General features: G+C 58.7%; 8 protein-coding genes and 1 non-coding gene across 9 annotated transcripts; 5 read left to right on the top strand and 4 right to left on the bottom strand.

Annotated features, from left to right (window-relative positions):
• Nucleotides 1–618, top strand: PSEUBRA_002323 (uncharacterized protein; the record flags this gene model as incomplete). The annotated part of the gene is made up of 1 exon (XM_059464791.1): nt 1–618. The coding sequence occupies one exon, from the start codon at nt 1–3 to the stop codon at nt 616–618; it is 618 nt and encodes a 205-aa protein (XP_059321257.1).
• Nucleotides 619–1,013: 395 nt separating this feature from the next.
• Nucleotides 1,014–2,417, bottom strand: PSEUBRA_002322 (uncharacterized protein; the record flags this gene model as incomplete). The annotated part of the gene is made up of 1 exon (XM_016435446.2): nt 1,014–2,417. The coding sequence occupies one exon, from the start codon at nt 2,415–2,417 to the stop codon at nt 1,014–1,016; it is 1,404 nt and encodes a 467-aa protein (XP_016293220.2).
• A 1,623-nt stretch (nt 2,418–4,040) lies between these two features.
• On the top strand, nt 4,041–4,664 carry PSEUBRA_002321 (NIF system FeS cluster assembly, NifU, N-terminal; the record flags this gene model as incomplete). Its single annotated transcript, XM_016435489.1, has 1 exon — nt 4,041–4,664. The coding sequence occupies one exon, from the start codon at nt 4,041–4,043 to the stop codon at nt 4,662–4,664; it is 624 nt and encodes a 207-aa protein (XP_016293219.1).
• A 561-nt stretch (nt 4,665–5,225) lies between these two features.
• PSEUBRA_002320 (Ribosomal protein L11, C-terminal) lies at nt 5,226–5,842 on the bottom strand (the record flags this gene model as incomplete). Its single annotated transcript, XM_059464790.1, has 3 exons — nt 5,226–5,282; nt 5,378–5,532; nt 5,602–5,842. 3 exons carry the CDS (start codon nt 5,840–5,842, stop codon nt 5,226–5,228), a joined length of 453 nt encoding a protein of 150 aa, XP_059320760.1.
• Nucleotides 5,843–6,289: 447 nt separating this feature from the next.
• Nucleotides 6,290–8,901, top strand: PSEUBRA_002319 (uncharacterized protein; the record flags this gene model as incomplete). The annotated part of the gene is made up of 2 exons (XM_016435490.1): nt 6,290–6,649; nt 6,850–8,901. The coding sequence occupies 2 exons, from the start codon at nt 6,290–6,292 to the stop codon at nt 8,899–8,901; spliced, it is 2,412 nt and encodes an 803-aa protein (XP_016293217.1).
• Nucleotides 8,902–9,388: 487 nt separating this feature from the next.
• Nucleotides 9,389–11,665, bottom strand: PSEUBRA_002318 (uncharacterized protein; the record flags this gene model as incomplete). Its single annotated transcript, XM_016435471.2, has 1 exon — nt 9,389–11,665. The coding sequence occupies one exon, from the start codon at nt 11,663–11,665 to the stop codon at nt 9,389–9,391; it is 2,277 nt and encodes a 758-aa protein (XP_016293216.2).
• A 1,521-nt stretch (nt 11,666–13,186) lies between these two features.
• Nucleotides 13,187–13,290, top strand: PSEUBRA_006459. The gene is made up of 2 exons: nt 13,187–13,222; nt 13,256–13,290. It is a non-coding gene; the product is annotated as a tRNA-Gly (tRNA).
• A 163-nt stretch (nt 13,291–13,453) lies between these two features.
• PSEUBRA_002317 (RNAse P, Rpr2/Rpp21 subunit) lies at nt 13,454–14,614 on the top strand (the record flags this gene model as incomplete). Its single annotated transcript, XM_059464789.1, has 1 exon — nt 13,454–14,614. The coding sequence occupies one exon, from the start codon at nt 13,454–13,456 to the stop codon at nt 14,612–14,614; it is 1,161 nt and encodes a 386-aa protein (XP_059321256.1).
• Nucleotides 14,615–14,831: 217 nt separating this feature from the next.
• PSEUBRA_002316 (Small GTPase superfamily) lies at nt 14,832–15,504 on the bottom strand (the record flags this gene model as incomplete). The annotated part of the gene is made up of 2 exons (XM_016435467.1): nt 14,832–15,340; nt 15,435–15,504. 2 exons carry the CDS (start codon nt 15,502–15,504, stop codon nt 14,832–14,834), a joined length of 579 nt encoding a protein of 192 aa, XP_016293215.1.
• Nucleotides 15,505–16,387: the final 883 nt, after the last annotated feature.

Here is a 16,387-nt window from a genome sequence, read left to right as displayed (position 1 = left end):
ATGTCCTCGAGTCCAGTGCTGCGTGCATACGGCTGCCCCTCCCCGAGCAGCATCCTGACCATGACGTACGCCGACGCCCGCGTTCTCGTCGCGGTCGACCTGGACGGTGTCTATCAATTCTGGCTTGACGAGACGGTGCCACTCTTCTCTGGCACCTTGTGCGCCAACTCGACCACGCTTTTCGTATGGCTCTCGTCACTCCGTGATATCGAGATCGCAAGCGAACACCGTCTCGTGCTGCCTCTGCTATACCTGACCGGCGAGGCGTGGGACTGGTTTGTCGACTACCACTCGGACGACACGACCAAGCGCCCCAACTCGTGGTCACACTTCGAACACGCGCTCCGAGAAAGGTTCCCCGAGTCAGACCGACATCTGTTGGCCCTCCAGAGGGTGGCCGAGGCGATCTTTGGGGAGACCATCGAGGATCTGGTGGAGCAGTTCGGGGAGGCACACGAGCTGTACCCCGAAAGGCCGATTCTGAATCTCACATGGGACTTCGTGCAGAGGTTGCCCCCGGGTTACTGGCAGTTGAGGGACGAGCTGCTGGAGAAGGCGCCGAAGGATTTCGACGAGCTGTGCGAGCGCGCGAAGGGCTTCGAACTGTGCGAGGTCTAGGTGGGTGCTCGACAACGTTGTAGCCTGTCGAATTGCGAAGCTCGATCGATCCAGTACGAAAGGTCCCCTCTTGCAAATCTTGTCGAAGATTCAATTCTAGCTGTGTACGTTCGATACGATACAGCTTGACGGCCTCCGACATTGCTGCGAATCGTGGCAGTGAATGAGAAAGGTGCGCTGAGGTCACACCACTGCCCGCAGTCCCACGAAGCTGCTCTCTTCAGTCCCACTTCAGTCTCTTGTGGGCGCCTTTCACTCGGAACGTATCACAAGCGGCATGGTGAAAGAAAAGTCCGTACTATATCCGATCGCACTTTCTGCGAGCGGTTCTAGGCAATGCAGGCCACCAGTGACCCTTAGCCGATAGGTATACAAAAGCAAATCCGGGCGCTCGTCTACGCCACGGACAACCCGACGACGACCATAGCGGCGACGGCAATCAACCCCGTCCATCCCTGCTGCACGCCCACCGTTGCACCCGCCGACGTGGCCGGCGCCGCACTAGTCCCGTTCTTGGTCGACTGATTGACGCTCGTCACATTCTTCCATCCCTGCGGTCTCCAACCCAACTGAACGTTCTGCGTATCATCAAACAGCGCCGAGGTGCCCTGCATGCTCGAGTAGACCTCCTCCACATTGTGTGTTGCATTATACACCACCGTCAGTCGGTGATTGAGGGTGTTATTGGTCAAGTTTCCCCACGAGGCCATACCGGGTAGGGCGCCAGGGAAACCGGTGAGATCCTCCTTGGTGCCAGCCAGGGTGTTGATGTATCTCCACCAGCTGAGGTTTCGATCCCTCCGTGCGGCGCCGCCTTGGAGCTTGGCCATGCATGTGTTGTCTCCGTTGGCCTCGGTGTCTTGATAGCCGACGACCCAGCGGACGTCTCTCGTGGCGAGACGGGCGAAGTACTGCTGGGGAGTGAGGAGTCCGCCCATCTGCGTGCCGTTGAAACGATCAAACCCGTAGCGCCACCGGTTGTACAGTGGGCAAGTGGTCTTGCTCGCCACGCTCGCATCCTGCAACGGTCGATCCAGGGTGAAGTACGGATTGGACGAAGGATCGCCCACAACGTAACGCAGGTGGATGTTGCTGCTCGCAGGCAAGCCCGCACCGGCCATGGCGTAGCGCGAAATGAGCTGTCCACCCCCGCCGTGACCGACAAAGGTGATCTGCTTCATCGCGGGATACTTGGAGGTATCGCTGAACTCCATCAGGAGCGCATCGAGCGCGTCGAAGCTGGTGACGTTGCTTCCGGCGGGATGGGTGGCGGCTTCGGCGGCCTGCCACACATTCGTGTCTGCCCACGCCAGCTGGTCCGCGCTGTACTGGCCCGAGTTGAACTTGGTCGAGTAGAATTCCGGTGCGGTGACGATCGACGTCGATGCGGCGTTGGGCGTTTTCGCAGCGACCGCGTTTCGCAGAACGTCGTTGAGCACGGTCCAGTAGTTGGCGCCATCGCGCAGCTTGCCGTGCATCATGATGTATGCGTTGGTGGCGGTCGAGTTTTGCGGGTTGGCAGTCCAGTACACGGCGAGCGAGGCGGCGTTGGTGACGGGAAGCGAGACGAGGTTGGCGCCCGAGGGAACGACAGGCTTACCGTGATCCTCGCCTTCGTTGTCGATGGGGTCCTGATCCGAGAAGGCATCGCGCTGTGAGAAGGTGGTAGCGTGGGAGGATCGTACCGGTGTGAGGTGCGCAGAGACGGTGTGTGTGAGGAGCTGGAGCGCCAACACGACGAGACAGAGCATGCTGGCGTGGAGGGCCCTCCTTGTCGAGGGACGGTCGGGGAGCGTCATCCTGGCGGCGGGGAGGAAGTGGTCCAAGGGCGAGGCGACTTTTGGAGGAGGAGGGGTAAGATCCTAACGACGCATGGGGTGACACCAAGGGTTTATAAAAGGTGAGGCGGACCCAGTAGGATAGTACGAGATGACAAGCCAAGCAGAGTCTGTGCTCTAGATTGGAATGGTGCCTGTCTGCTGTGTGAGAGACGCAGCTGCGATCTGGTGCATATGGCGGCAAGTCGAGAGGATGTCGTCTGCGAAGAAGTTGCGAAGAGCAGGACCAGATTGCCTTGGTGTGATGAATTTGAAAATCGGAGGTTGGAAGATGAAGGCGTTGGCGGGCGGTGGCTTGTTGTTATGATGTTGTCCAAGTGTTGGTGGCTGAGACGCTGTCGAGATGAAGATCGGCCCGACTGTTTAGGAGCAAGAGGAGTCCGTTTGAGGAGCCAGGACGAGCCGCAGGTTGGAGATGCAGGGCGCAAAGCAGATTAGAGTGCAGCCTACGGCACGCCAGAAGGAATCATGTGGTGGCTGAATGCCGAAGAGGCCGGCTAAGGGAGTGAAACGGAAGAAAGAAGCATCTTGCGGGCAGCCGTGTTGTCAGAGATCGACGATCGTCCAGCGCAGGGAAGGGTTCGCCAGCTGGTTGGGTCAGTCAAGCATTGCCGAGCGGCTAGCGATTACAGAAGGGCGACAGGAGCGGAGCTGGAAAAATCTGCGCGCTCCGCCGAACGGCGTTTCTGGTTGTCGGCAGTCATCAGCAGGCACGCACCTGCCGAGATGTAAACCTGGCTTGCGCATTGCTGTTGACCCAGATCACGATGAGGGTTGTTTCATTGAAGGAATCGAGCAAGCACTAAGCTAAATGCGGCCGGAGATCAGCGGGAAGCCTAGTCTCGATGGGATTTCGAGTTAGTTGGGATCTTAGCTCACTCTGGCGGGCGAAGACGAGCTGAGTTTGAGCATTCAAGGCGACACAGCTTGCGCACGGCTTTGCATGGCAGAGTTATGGTTGCCATTATCGAGAGCAAGTCGAGTTGAGATGGACCCACCAAGGCTCGCTCCGAAGGGTGAAGCAAGTGTTGTGACTGACTGAGTGACAGCGAGACGCTTTTTCATTTTAAATTTCAGCGCTTGACAGCCATTGTGCCGACAAGCTTGTTTGCTGCACCTCCTCGGCCTTTTGCGTCAAGCCAGACGGAACGGCATCTTGAGATGTGGTGAATCGGGAGATCTTGGTAGATCAAAGTCATATCGCACGAATGGTCTACCGACGATCTTACATTTTTGCCTTTTTTGGCTCTGTCTGTGCGCGCTCTCCATCTGCCGGCTCAAGACGGCTTCTGACTCTTCCAAAAATTCCACAATTTTCGGTCTCTGGGAGGCTTAATCAGATAGACTCCTCCGCGGCTCCAGCCCAGTCTGCTGGACGAGTGGCGGCTCAGTTTCTGTCACACGCCCTTCCTCCAATCGGCTTTCACTCCCGATCCTGATTCACCGCATCATCCTCGCCTTTTTGACGTTATCAAGCGTCCCGTCTCCACCCTCTCACCTTTATTGCACACCACCACGCTTCTGCTTGTACCACTCAATCAGACACACCTTCACGACAGAACATCGCCCCACAACAAACACATCATGCTGCGCAACGCTGTCGCACCTATCGCAAGGCAAGCCGTCGCCTCGACTTCGCGAGCCGCTGCCTTCTCTACTGTCGCACGACCTTCTGTCGTGGCAACCGCCCGCGCCACCTCGTCGACCGTCTTTGGCGCTCCCGTTCAGCGACGAGGCTACCACGAAAAGGTCATTGACCACTATGAGAACCCGCGCAATGTCGGTTCCTTCCTCAAAACCGAGAAGAACGTCGGCATCGGTCTTGTTGGCGCCCCCGCCTGTGGAGATGTGATGAAGCTCTCCATCAAGGTCAACGAAGATGGCATCATCGAGGATGTCCGCTTCAAGACCTTTGGCTGCGGTTCCGCCATTGCTTCTTCCTCCTACATGACCGAGCGTGTCAAGGGCCTGTCGCTCGATGAGGCTTCCAAGATCAAGAACACCGAGATCGCACAGGAGCTCTGCTTGCCACCCGTCAAGCTCCACTGCTCCATGCTGGCTGAGGACGCCATCAAGTCGGCCATCAAGAACTACAGGTCCAAGCGAGAGGCAACCGGCAACAAGAAGCAGGGCCACATCGAGGTCGTTCAGGATGTCGCCACTGGCAACACTTCGGCTACTGCTCACGTTGGTTCGCAGACCGTGTAAACAGCTCGTCTCTCTCTCTCCTAGCCGCTCAGGCGTTGGCATCCTCAAAGCACCTCAAAATCTCGTCAGACTCGTTTCCGGCTTCTCTGTCAAGTCCCATCCAACGTGTTCCTGCTCCCGCTTTGCTCATAAGCTTCCACCTGCGCTCTCGTGTCCCAGCATTCATGTACTATATCCGCCTTGTCGCTTTCAATCGACTCTGAATCACGACCACCTTGCTCCTGTTAAGATGACGCATTTGAGTCTGACGTCGTTCGTGTGTGCGCAAGAGCTCACGCATTACCTGCGCCTGTGAAGTCGCACGTCACTCCAGATGCGTGCATCATGCCTGCCTAGGATTGGCCGTCGTGTGTGTTCTGTGGGTCTCAGAGACAAACAATCCAACGACAGGGTCGACCTTTAGCAACGTGGCCGCACTTGCGCCTGTCATGGGAACACTTTGGTCGTTCGAGCCAGCACGGAAGTCGATGTATCGAGGTGATGCCGGTAATGATATGATAGAGACTACAAGTACAGGTTGAGCGGGCGAGGACACGAGGACTGCGGTCGAGTCGTTAGCGGTCAACGAACGATTCGGAGACCCATACTGCGTGCGCTGCCGGCGATGACCTTGCACATCTGTTGTGCATACAGCAACAAGTTGTATCCAAAGAAAGCTGTGATCAATACCATACACTCGTCACCCGAAAATGAGCCATGCTGTTTGAACGTACCTGCTCCTCTCCGACCCCTTTGACATCTTGCATCTTGATCTTTGCGATCTCGTAAATGTGCTTCATGGTGATCGTCCCTGCAACTTGCGAGCCAGCTTTGCCGGCGCCCGTCTCGATGCCTGCCGCTCTCTTCAGCAGTAATGATGTTGGTGGAGCTGTCGACAAAATCTCATCTGTCAGTAATGTTCCAACCGGTGACTCATTGCAGTGCGCCGTGTACTCACTCTTGATCTCGAAAGAAAACGTGCGGTCCGGGTTGATCTTGACGATGGCCGGTGTGGGGATGCCCACCTCGAGATGAGCCGTCTTGGCGTTGAACTCTTTGGCAAAGTCCATCGCTTTTACGCCCTTAGCACCGAGAGCGGGGCCGACGGGCGGTTGTGCAGATGCTTTGCCCGCGGGGACGAGGAGCTTGACAAACGATGCGACGGCGGCCACCGCTGCCTGGCCTCCCTTTTTCGACATGACTGTATGTGCTGTGTGTGTGTCGAGCGAGACAAACTTGTTGCCGAAATTCTACTGATCGGTGTGCTGTTGCCGCTGATGCTGCTGTGCTTGAGATGTCGAGATGCTTGTGTCGCTGATGAGGAGCAAGGATCAAGAGCTCGACAGGCTGATCAGAAGACCTGAGAGTGAAAAGGGCGGAACTCGGAGGTGCCGCTCACCGTGTGCAGCTGGAAATTTTGATTTTTGGGCTTCCGGCTCGCCAAAAATTCTTCTTGGTTGGAAAGAGCCTTTTGTACAGCTCAGCTCGATCCACTTCCTCACCTTCACTCTCACCTCTCCGCGCTCGACCCTCGACCATATACCCCTTCCTCAGCAGCAGCAAGGAGTCGCGCACAGAGCCACAGTCCCGAGTGCAGCCGATCGCTACCTCTGGCTCTTTCTGCCTCTACCGACACAGAGCCAACCATGCCGGCCGCAGTAGAACCAGCCCGAGTCTACACCGTCTCCGGCGGCGGCGCTGCCACGTCCGGCGCTGCTGGCACCTCGTTCAACTCCTCCTCGCTTCCCGACCTTCTGCGCAAGTCCGGGTCTTCCAACAAGCGCAAGAAGCGCAAGACAGCCCTCAAGGACGAAGAGATCCTCTCGCGCATCGAGCTTATCCAGGACTTTGAGTTCCCCGAGGCCTCCAACCGCCTCGCAGCGACACGCGATGGGCAGAGCATCGTTGCGACAGGAACATACAAGCCGCAGATCCGCGTATGGGACTGCGAGCAGTTGAGCTTGAAGTTCGAGCGGCACACGGATGCCGAGAATGTCGACTTTCTGGTAAGTAGCTGGAGCGGGGGCACGTCATATGGTGATGATACATCATACAAACCTTATCTACATTAGCTGCAGACGCATCCCAGACTTTGGTCGGAGGTGTGGTCGATGCTGGATAGACACAATCTGACTTCGTAGGACGCTCACATGCTTTCGCTCGATGGGCAGCAGTGACTGACGAATGTTTTCGCTTTGATAAACAGATGCTATCCGACGACTGGACCAAGTCTCTCCATCTCCAAACCGACCGTACCGTGCAGCTTCAAGCGCAAGGCGGAGCGCATGCCCGCGTCCGCATACCCAAATTCGGCCGCGCTCTGGGGTACCACTTCCCTTCCGCAGGCGCGATCGTCGCCGCCGCTGGCCGCGAGGTGTACCGTCTCAATCTGGACCAGGGACGCTTTCTCGCACCGTTCGTCCTCGGTGGCGGGGATCTGGGCGAGCCAACGGGATGCAATGCAGTGGACGTCAATCCGGCACATGGGTTGTTATGCTTTGGAACGGAGGGGACGGGTGTTGTTGAGATGTGGGATGCACGCATGCGCAAACGGGCGGGCGCTCTGAGCGTGGCGACGGAGACGGTCTTGGACGCTGCACTGCTGATCGCGCGGCGAAATCTCCCTGGTGTCATTGGTGAGGCGGACGACTCGACGGCGGCAAAAGAGGCGCTCTCCTCCCTCTCCGTCACCGCCCTCTCCGGCGCCATGGACGGCCTCAACCTCGCCGTAGGCACAAATACGGGCCACGTGCTGCTGTACGACTTGCGCATGGACCGACCCTACCAGACGAAGGACCAAGGCTTCGGGTTGCCCATCAAGAAGCTTCTCTGGCCGGGCGATTCTGCGCCCGCCTCTGGCCCGCGCGCACGCACCGAGGCGGACGGCAAGATCCTCTCTGCCGATGCCAAGGTCATCAAGATCTGGGACAAGACGACGGGCGACAATCTGGTCAGCATCACCCCACCCTCCGCAGCAACCGACATCAACGACGTTGCACACTACCCGGGAACAGGTCTCCTCATGGCCGCAGTCGAGGGGACACAGATGGCCGCTTGGTACGTGCCCTCCCTCGGCCCTGCACCCAAATGGTGTTCGTACATCGACACGCTCACCGACGAGATGGACGGCGTCGACTCCACGTCCGCCGCTACCACGGGCGTGTACGAGGACTTCAAGTTTGTCGATCGATCCGAGCTGGAGCGACTCGGTATGGGACATCTGGTGGGAACGCAGCTGCTGCGTCCCTACATGCACGGCTACTTTGTGTCGCTTGCGTTGTACGAGCGAGCTCGGCTGCTGGCCAACCCGACGGCCTACGCGGATGCCCGCGAGCGCGCCATCAAGGCCAAGATCGACAAGCAGGCCGAGAGCCGCATTCGCGCCACCAAGAACCCCAAGCTCGATGCGGGAGTGCGGGTCAACAAGGAGCTCGCCGAGAAGGTGGCGCGCGATGCAGAGGTGGCAGCGAAAAAGCAGGCCAAGCGCGAGACTCGCGCCGCCACCAGCGCTGCTCCCACCGACGGAGAGACGGAAGAGAAAGAAGCGAAACCCAAGGAGAGCACGAATCTGTTGTCCGACAGCCGTTTCTCCCAACTCTTCCAAGACCCGGACTATCAGATCGACACATCCAGTCGAGAGTTTGCCATGCTCAACCCGTCCACCGCGCTCAAGCGGGATGGACCGCGCAAGCTTACGGCGGTGGAGGACGAGGAGGCCGAGAGCGACCACGTCTCTTCCGATCCGGATCAGACCGAAGAGGAGGATGGCAACGATTCGGATTCGTCCGACGAGGGCGATTTGGGGCAGTACGATCCGCGTGCGCGCGATGCGAGCGGGTTGCGGCCGAAGAATCTTAACCAGGCGCCCTCCGTGCGTGGGCCGCGTCGCGGTGGTCGACTCGTTGAGGATGACGGTGCGGCTGGTAAAGGTGGACGACGCACGTTTGAGGATCGACTCAAGGCTGGACCTCGTACCAGCAGACCTCGCGCCGCAGACTTTATGGAGGATGCAGTGGCCGGCGCGCAGAGTTACACCTGGACCCCTTCTTCCCGACGCGATCCAGAGAGCGACGTCAAGCGTGGAGGCGCACGAAAGGCCAAGGGCGAAGAAACTTTTGGTTACGGTATGAGCAAGGGTGCGGGCGCAGACGAGGGCAAGGGAGTGGAGGGATTGAGCGACGAGGCTAGATTTGGTCGTCAGAAGAGGAGACACCCCAACAGATCCGCAAGCAAAAATGTTATCATGCGCAGGACGTAGTCGGGACGGTTTATGCAATTGTATTTGTACGGCTCACCACAGACGACGATGGATGTGTGTGATGAGGACGACGCGCAGTACAGGACGTTTGATGAGTGAGCCAGCTCGAGACGATGAGCAGCTCGGGGTGCGTGTGTGAGCGCTCGGTTCGGTCGTCAGCGTGAGGATCGTTCGTGGCAGAGGGCGGTACGGGCTTGCGCTCGCGTCGCTGGCGAAGCCAACCGGCCCCGGCACTACCCCAGCGCGGCCGCTTGGTTCTCTTCCCATGTCGCCACGCCGGTCGTCCGCAGCTTCCGCCGCGCGCCGTGATAGCGTCACTGACGTCTCAGCTGACAGCCGCAACCCACACTGAAGTTCGATCAGGTCTCGTACACACGCCGCAGAAGCACAAACAATGAAAAACAAAGACCCATGAAATAGAGAGATGACGAGTGACAAAGTGTAGAGAGATTGTCCAGGGCGGTTGTCCGTACCGCATGTCTTGCATTCAAACCGCTTTTCGCACCTTGCCTTCAGCCGCGACCGCAGTAGCTTCGGACGTAGCAAGTTGCAAACTGTCGAGGCGGTTGCTGAGCGCCTTGTTTTCGAGGTGATTGTCGCGACGGCCTCGAGCTGGTGTGTATGCCCCAGACCCCGCTCCAGTGGCGACAATGCTCGAGGTGCCGCTGGTCGACTTGGCTCCTCCGCCTGGCATGGAGCTGGTGCGCGGACTGGCGGCTGCACTGGTGCTGGCTGATCTGGCCATGTTGGCTCCACCGAGCTGCTGCAGGATGGACGGCTGCGATGTGAACGCTTCGTATCCGTTGCTCTGGTCTCCGCCGTAAGCGTGGTTACTGGCGTGCGCTTGCGGGTGGAAGATGCCGTGTTGCTGCTCGTCACGCTCAGCGGCGTGTTGAACCACGCCCTGAAGGTCCATCACCTCGCCTTTGCTCTCGTTGAGGATGTCGGCGTACGAGAAGAACGAGAGCCTTCGCTTGTCTGCAGAAGGCGAGGGCGAGCCTGAGGCAAGAGCGGCGAAGAGCGACTCACCCGTACCCATGACGCCCAGCCCGCTGGTGCTGGTGGGCAAGCCAAGCGTGCCCGGAGGAGCGGCGCGATTGGCGCCCGCAGCTGCGCCTGTGCCTGGATGCTGCTGGGGCGGTCGGATGACTGAGCCCCCCACATGCGGACTGCTTGTGCCGGAGATGGAGGGAACAGCCGGAGAGCGTGGAACATAGGGGCTTGCCGCTTGTTCCGCGTCGTGGGCTGCAATCACATCAGCGATCGTGTCAAGGCTGTGATCAAGAGTGGCGACTTCTGTACCAGAGATGATGGCTCCGTCGATGCTGACGCTGGATGTAGCCGGTCGGCCTGCTTCGACACCGGTGGTGAGCGATGGAAGCGCCATGGCGGAAAGGTTGGGTGAGCTGGAGCGGAACGGGTTGGGCAGCGGCAGCGATGGGAAGGCAGTAGCGGTTGGCATGGGCGAGTGACCAGCTGAGGGGGCCTGGAGTGAGCTTGTGGCTTGCGCCTGTGAGACGGCAGCTGCCAACGAAACAGGTGTCAAGCCAGGAGCGGGCGAGATGGAAGCACGCGAGCGGACGGGGCTGCCACCATCAGCTGGATCGAGCATTCGGCTGCCGGGAGGAGAGCGCGAGCGCATCGAGTTGCCAACACTCTCAACGTCGGAGCCAAAGTGACGAAGCCCACTTGCTGCGCGTCGTGATGCGTTGTTTGCGTCGTCGACTGCCATGGCTCGAGGTCCGAGCTTTTCAGCAATCTGTGCTGCCATGGTTCCTGGAGGTGCTTCGAGAGCGCCTGACGCTGACAGCGGAGGCGAGGGCGAAGAGGCAAGGTCGAACGAGGGAGAGCTAGCGCCGCTGTGAGCAGAGAGCGCAGCAGAGCTGAGAGCCAGGGGCGGGGCGGGGTTGGCGGGGGCGACGACTTCGATCTCTGCGTCGTCTTCGATGATGGCTTCGACTGCATCGTCTAGCACACTGGGAATGGCGACGTCCATGGCTTCCTGCTTAGTCATGATGTGGCTAGCATCGCGGTGCTCGATGTCGCGCTCAAAGATGCTTGGGCTGTGTGAGGTGTAAGCTGTATGCGGCGTTTGAGGCGTGTTGGGAGCGTTGAGTTCGCCATGATGCCACGGGACGCTTTGGCTTGTGGACAAGCCGGGCGGGGAAGTGCCTGACAAGGGCGAAGCTGCGCCATGCTGTCGGACGCGGACGGGCGAGCGGAAGCCGCTGTTGTTCGGACGCGATGGCGTCGACATAGGATCGGAGACGTGGTGGAGACTCTGCACCAAGTGAGCAGGATGGACGCCTGAATGCGAAATCGGGTTTCCTCGTTCCGATGCGGGTGAGCCGAGCAGCGAAGAGGGCGACGCGGCGGATCTGAAACCGACGGCAGCAGCGGGAGTGCGAGGTGGAGAGACTGGATGTGGTGATACAGGGACGGATCCCGAGGCTGCTGTGAGGGCAGCTGGAGTCGTAGATGGGGTGGAATCGGTGGCGGGTGGGTGAGGAAAGAGGCGCGAGACGGAGGAAGCCTCGACAGGGTCATCAGGGAGACCGTTGGCGGCGGGAAGGGCGCCTGAAGCAGCCGCAGCGGTGACGGCGTCCATATTTGCAGTAGGAGAGTGTGCACCCATTAGATGGCGAGAGGCTGACGGTGACGAGGCGAGATGGGATGAGCCCGATGCCGCCGACAGGGGTTGTGCGGCTGCGGGTGGCACCTTGTCCACGATGATGGGTTGGAGCGGGGTGGCCGAGGTGGTCATAGTTACAGTGATTCTGTGATGGGCGAGCGCAGTGCGTCAATGTGGGGTTAGATGAGCCTCTATGATGGGTCCATTGGCTTGAAAGCTGCGTGCCAAGTGCGATGAGGACTAGATGTATGCGGTCTGGTGGCAAGAGTCGGCGTCTCGAGTCCGGTGCGGGATGAGAGTGGCGTAGCGAGCTGCGCTGATGTACGACCGAAGCTGGGATCCGTGAATGAGTACCAGCGTCGAGGGTGCGTGGGATGAGGTCGACCCGAGATGCGGAGGTGGCACGAAGCGCGATACGAATGAAAGGGTTGAAGAGCGAGCGAAAGAGTGAGAATCAAGGGAGGGTGTTTGGACCAGTGGAAACAAAATAGGATGAGGCGACTAGGAATCGAGTGGGATGATGTAGGTGATGATGAGGATAGAAGGGGATAGCGATGAATGCGAATGTGACAGGTGGCCAGTCGAGTGACCCAGGTGAAAGTGTGATTTGGCAAGGTGGACTGAACGGGCCCGGCTGGGCGTAGGAGAGTGTCTCAGAAGAGCGCGTCACCAGTCGCAGAGCGGGGAGGCCAACGGTCGCCCAGAAAGAGTAAGCGAAGCGAAAAATCAGCTTTAAATTGGTTCGATGCGCTGCGATCTGAGCTGTCACACTTTTCACACACTCGGCGTCTGTATGCAATCCGGTCTCTCTCTCTTCTCGGCTTCCTTTTTCGGCTCTTTTTCTGGTGCCCTTTTTCAGTACATCTTTACGGCCAGCATCATCTGATGACCACGAACAAAAGGACTCGAGGACCGAGCTCAGGAACGCCATGAAATTGCCTCAAACCGGGGTTGGCCTTGGGGAACACTTGCGTTGTCCAGGCGGTGTTGAGCTCTTCGATGATCAAAACCTTGCTTGCAAGCCAATGCTGTGCCGCTTCGTTGAATTCCCCTGACGATCATGACAGAGATCGTCACTGAGCGATCGCGCTGCCGAAGGGCTGTGCGGGATCGGCGAGGTCAGCCACGCTACCAGCCACGAGCCGTTGAGAACCTTAGCGGGATTCATGTGAGCTAGCCGAGCTGTGCTTGTTTCGCGCGACCTCGAACGGGCCGTCTCAATCCCGTTTCGCATGAGATCAAGCTTGGTCGTGCAGAGTATCAGTTGAGCCAGCGCATGCAGCGAGGCGGTCTTGTGCCGAGGGCGAAGAGGTGCAGGCTGATACCCCGTGGGCACTTCATTAGTCGCCGAGGTGGTCGTGCCGCGCCGTGTCAGGGTCCGAGGTGCATCACGGCCATGGTCGCGTGAGTCGGCGCCTTCTTCCTCTTGGCACCCGAGCGATGGACGACGGAGCTCCGCGATCTCCAGCGGGACAAGTGAGTAGACATGCCGATCCCAAGCATGCTGCTGCCTCACCGTATGGATCGAGGCAGACAGTCATGGCCGAAGCACAGCCTTGCGTTTCCAGGGTCTCGTCGGGGATGACCCCAGAAAGGCTCGCGCTCAAAATTGTGGATCATATGTGTGCATAACCAGGCTCGTTCTTCATACAAGCATTGATAGTGTAGGGGTATCATGAGTCGTTGCCAACTCATCGCCTTGCATAAGGCGTGACTACCGATTCGACTCGACCGGGGTTCGAGTCCCCGTCAATGCAATCTTTTTGGTGATTCTACCTACGGTTCATCCTTGGACCCTGTCGAAAGAGTGATTCCTAACTTTTTTTGGCGTTGGTACGAAATGATTCCGTTCCTTCTCGTCTATCCACCACCCTGAGCGATGAGGCTACTTTGAAGCTCGACAAGGAGCACCTGCTCACCATGCCACCCAAAAGCACCAACACGCAGCAAAAGGGCAAGCAGTCCAAAGGTGGCTCTTCTTCCACCTCCAGCAAAGCCGGTCCCACCTGGGTAGCACCGAAAGCAATCACGCATCCCGAACACCACCACACGCTCAACCACCTCCACCAGGTGGCCTCGTACTATGGCATACTCTCAGCCTCGGCTCCCGCGGCGTCGTCGAGCGACCCAGCATGTCGGCTGCAGGGAGAGATGGTGCGTTCCGCCAAGTCGCTCTCCCGCAAAGTGGTGATCCGGATGGACACGGGCGTCAAGAGGGGGTCGTGTCCCAAATGCGATACCGTTTGGGTGGAAGGGCTGACAGTGAGCGTAAGGAGCAGGGTCAGTGGGCCTCATGATCATGTGCTCAAGTGGAGGTGCGGGTGCTGTGGCACGGTTGCTAGACGGCCTGCGCCCGATCTGGTGCCAGAGTTGAAAGGGGAAAAGGCGGAAGCGGAAGAGGAAGGGAAGGGCAAGAAGAGGGATCGCGGGCAGGAGGTGATTGGGGAGCAGCCGAAAGTGAAGAGAGTGCCACAGAGGCAAAGACGACGGACAGCGTCCATCAAGAAGCAGCTCTCGCGAGAGGCAGAAGCCAGCGATGCGAAAGCGGGACTTCCGCAGGACGTCTCCGAAGCAGCATTGGCGAACCCGTTAACGAATCCTCCCAAGGCAAAGCTATCGAGAAAGCAAGTCAAGCAGCAACGGGCTGCACGGCTGGCAAAGCGCGCTTCGTCAACCTCGTCCACGATCGCTGCCTCGTCAGATCCAATCGACTCAGCAAGCCAAGCTGAGGCGAAGGCAGATACCGTGCCGGCTCAAGCGGCCGTTCCAGACTCGCCCTGCGAGCCAACGATCTCAGCACCGGATCCACCGACAGCGCAATCGGCCCTGAAGTCCCCAGAAAGGAAGCTCAGAGCGCCCCGCCCGCACTTACCGCACTTCAACGACCGCGTCCAGGGCTCGCACTGGGACGACACCTTCACCAAGCTCGAAGCGCAGATCTCAGCGCAGCCGTCTGAGCATACAACACCTTACGCCGGACAAGCGCTGCAATACTGGCAAAAGGCAGCCCGCTCAAGGGGCGATCACCTGGTCGTCACGGGTGTCGGCAAGAATGGCGCCCTCGGTCCGAGTCTTTCCTAGCACCGTCATCACCAGAGCAAAGCAGTATACCCACTTTCCACTCCATCCGGTGGCCTGAGAGAATGAGAGAATGTGCGAAGCTGTATTGGAAATGTATGTGCGGCAAAGCAACATGGGATTAGATCGACAAGAGACGTGACGGGGATTCCTGACAAGGTAGAAGTGCTGGAGCAGAGAACGAGAGTTGGAGAAACCAGAGATGAGGCTGAGGGGTGCGTTACATGACGATGCACTTGCTGGGTTGTGGTTCGGGTCCGCCCTCCTGGGTGCCCTTATCCGTCTCGCCCAACATCGACTCGAAGGCCTTGGCGACATTTGCGTTGTGTCTTGCGCTGACTTCGATCCAAGCGGCCTTGAGCTGTGTTGCCAACTGCTTGCCCTCGGCTTCGCTCACCTGCCTTTGGACGTGCAGATCGCTCTTCTGCCCCACAATGACGCAGGGGACCGACTCGGTACCCGTGTAGTTGAGGATCTTGTCGTACACCGTCTGCACCATGTCGAAGCTGTTGCGCGAGGCGATGCTGTAGACGAGCATGTAACCGTGGATGCCAATGGCGTGTTTCGAGTTGAGGATCGAATACTCGTCCTGACCCGCTGTGTCGATGATGTCGCAGTCGTATTCCTGACCGCGGTGGGTGATGGTCTTTTGGAAGATGTTCTCGATGGTCGGGTAGTACGAGTCGACAAAGGCGTCCTCGACGTAGCGCACGATCAGCGAGGATTTGCCTGTGAGTTAGAGAAGCGATACGATGAGCCAGCGAGAGTCAGTGACACTGGTGGACATGGCGACGCGAGGGTCTGCAACTCGAGTAAGACGTACCGACGGATCGCGAGCCGAGCACGGCGATCTTTCTTTTCTTGCGAAGCGTGGAGCTGCCTGGCACGGACATGATGCTGGCCTTGGTATGGTTGAGTGCTGAAATAGCGTGTGGCTGAGATGCGAGCGTGCTCGTGGGTATCGTGATGCTAGGTGCGGATGACAGCAGCTCACGCTAGATGGACGAGATGATGGTGGGACCGACCAGATGCCACGCGAGACAGAGGAACCGAGGAGGTTGGAAAGAGCGACAAAATGAGCGTGCTGCGATGCAAGCCTATATACGATCGAAAAGACGACAACAGCGACGACCACGACCAAGGCGACGAGGATCAGGAGGAAGAGGATGTTGTGGGTTGATGAGCAAGGACTGCGCCAGAAAAGCTTTACCCACCACCCTTGTTGGCCGGTGGTGTGCGTTCTGTCTGTCCTGCCCAGGGCTTGCTTGCCCTGAGCTACAGGAGCTGCCCTCGGTTCGGAGTTGAGCTTGGCACAGAGTGGCCAAAGCCCGCTCGCTGCTCCCTCCCAAAGAAAAATCACTAACAAATTGGTAATTTTCGGCATAAAATGGGACGATATCGCCTGCTCCAGGCAGGGTCACGCCGCTGTCACTTTCCACTTTACCGGAACAAAAAGGGGCTGTCCTGGTCCTTGATTTTGCTCCAAGAGCGCTAGAGAGGTGTCACTCGGGTTGAGCCTGAGACAGGAAGCGCATTTCCAACCCGGTCCGTTTCGCAGGAAAACGACGGAAAGGCATATGCCGGACCCGCGGACTGGCTCGCTTGCATTGCATACCTTTGCTGGACGACGCCGCTTTGAGCAGTGTATCCCGTATCACAATCCAGTCGGGCTGTCCGTGTGGCTGCGAAGGCCGAAGCAAGAAGGACCGCTCTTGGCCCGAGATATGTCGACGGCGAGGAGGAGATGCAGGATCACCAAAAAGCCGTGATGAGAAA

The sequence above is a fragment of the Kalmanozyma brasiliensis genome, assembly GCF_000497045.1.
Source record: "Kalmanozyma brasiliensis GHG001 unplaced genomic scaffold PSEUBRA_SCAF18, whole genome shotgun sequence".
In the NCBI taxonomy this organism is placed as follows: domain Eukaryota; kingdom Fungi; phylum Basidiomycota; class Ustilaginomycetes; order Ustilaginales; genus Kalmanozyma; species Kalmanozyma brasiliensis.
The sequence above is the reverse complement of the archived record's forward strand: the minus strand, read 5'-3'. Positions and strand labels throughout refer to the sequence as shown.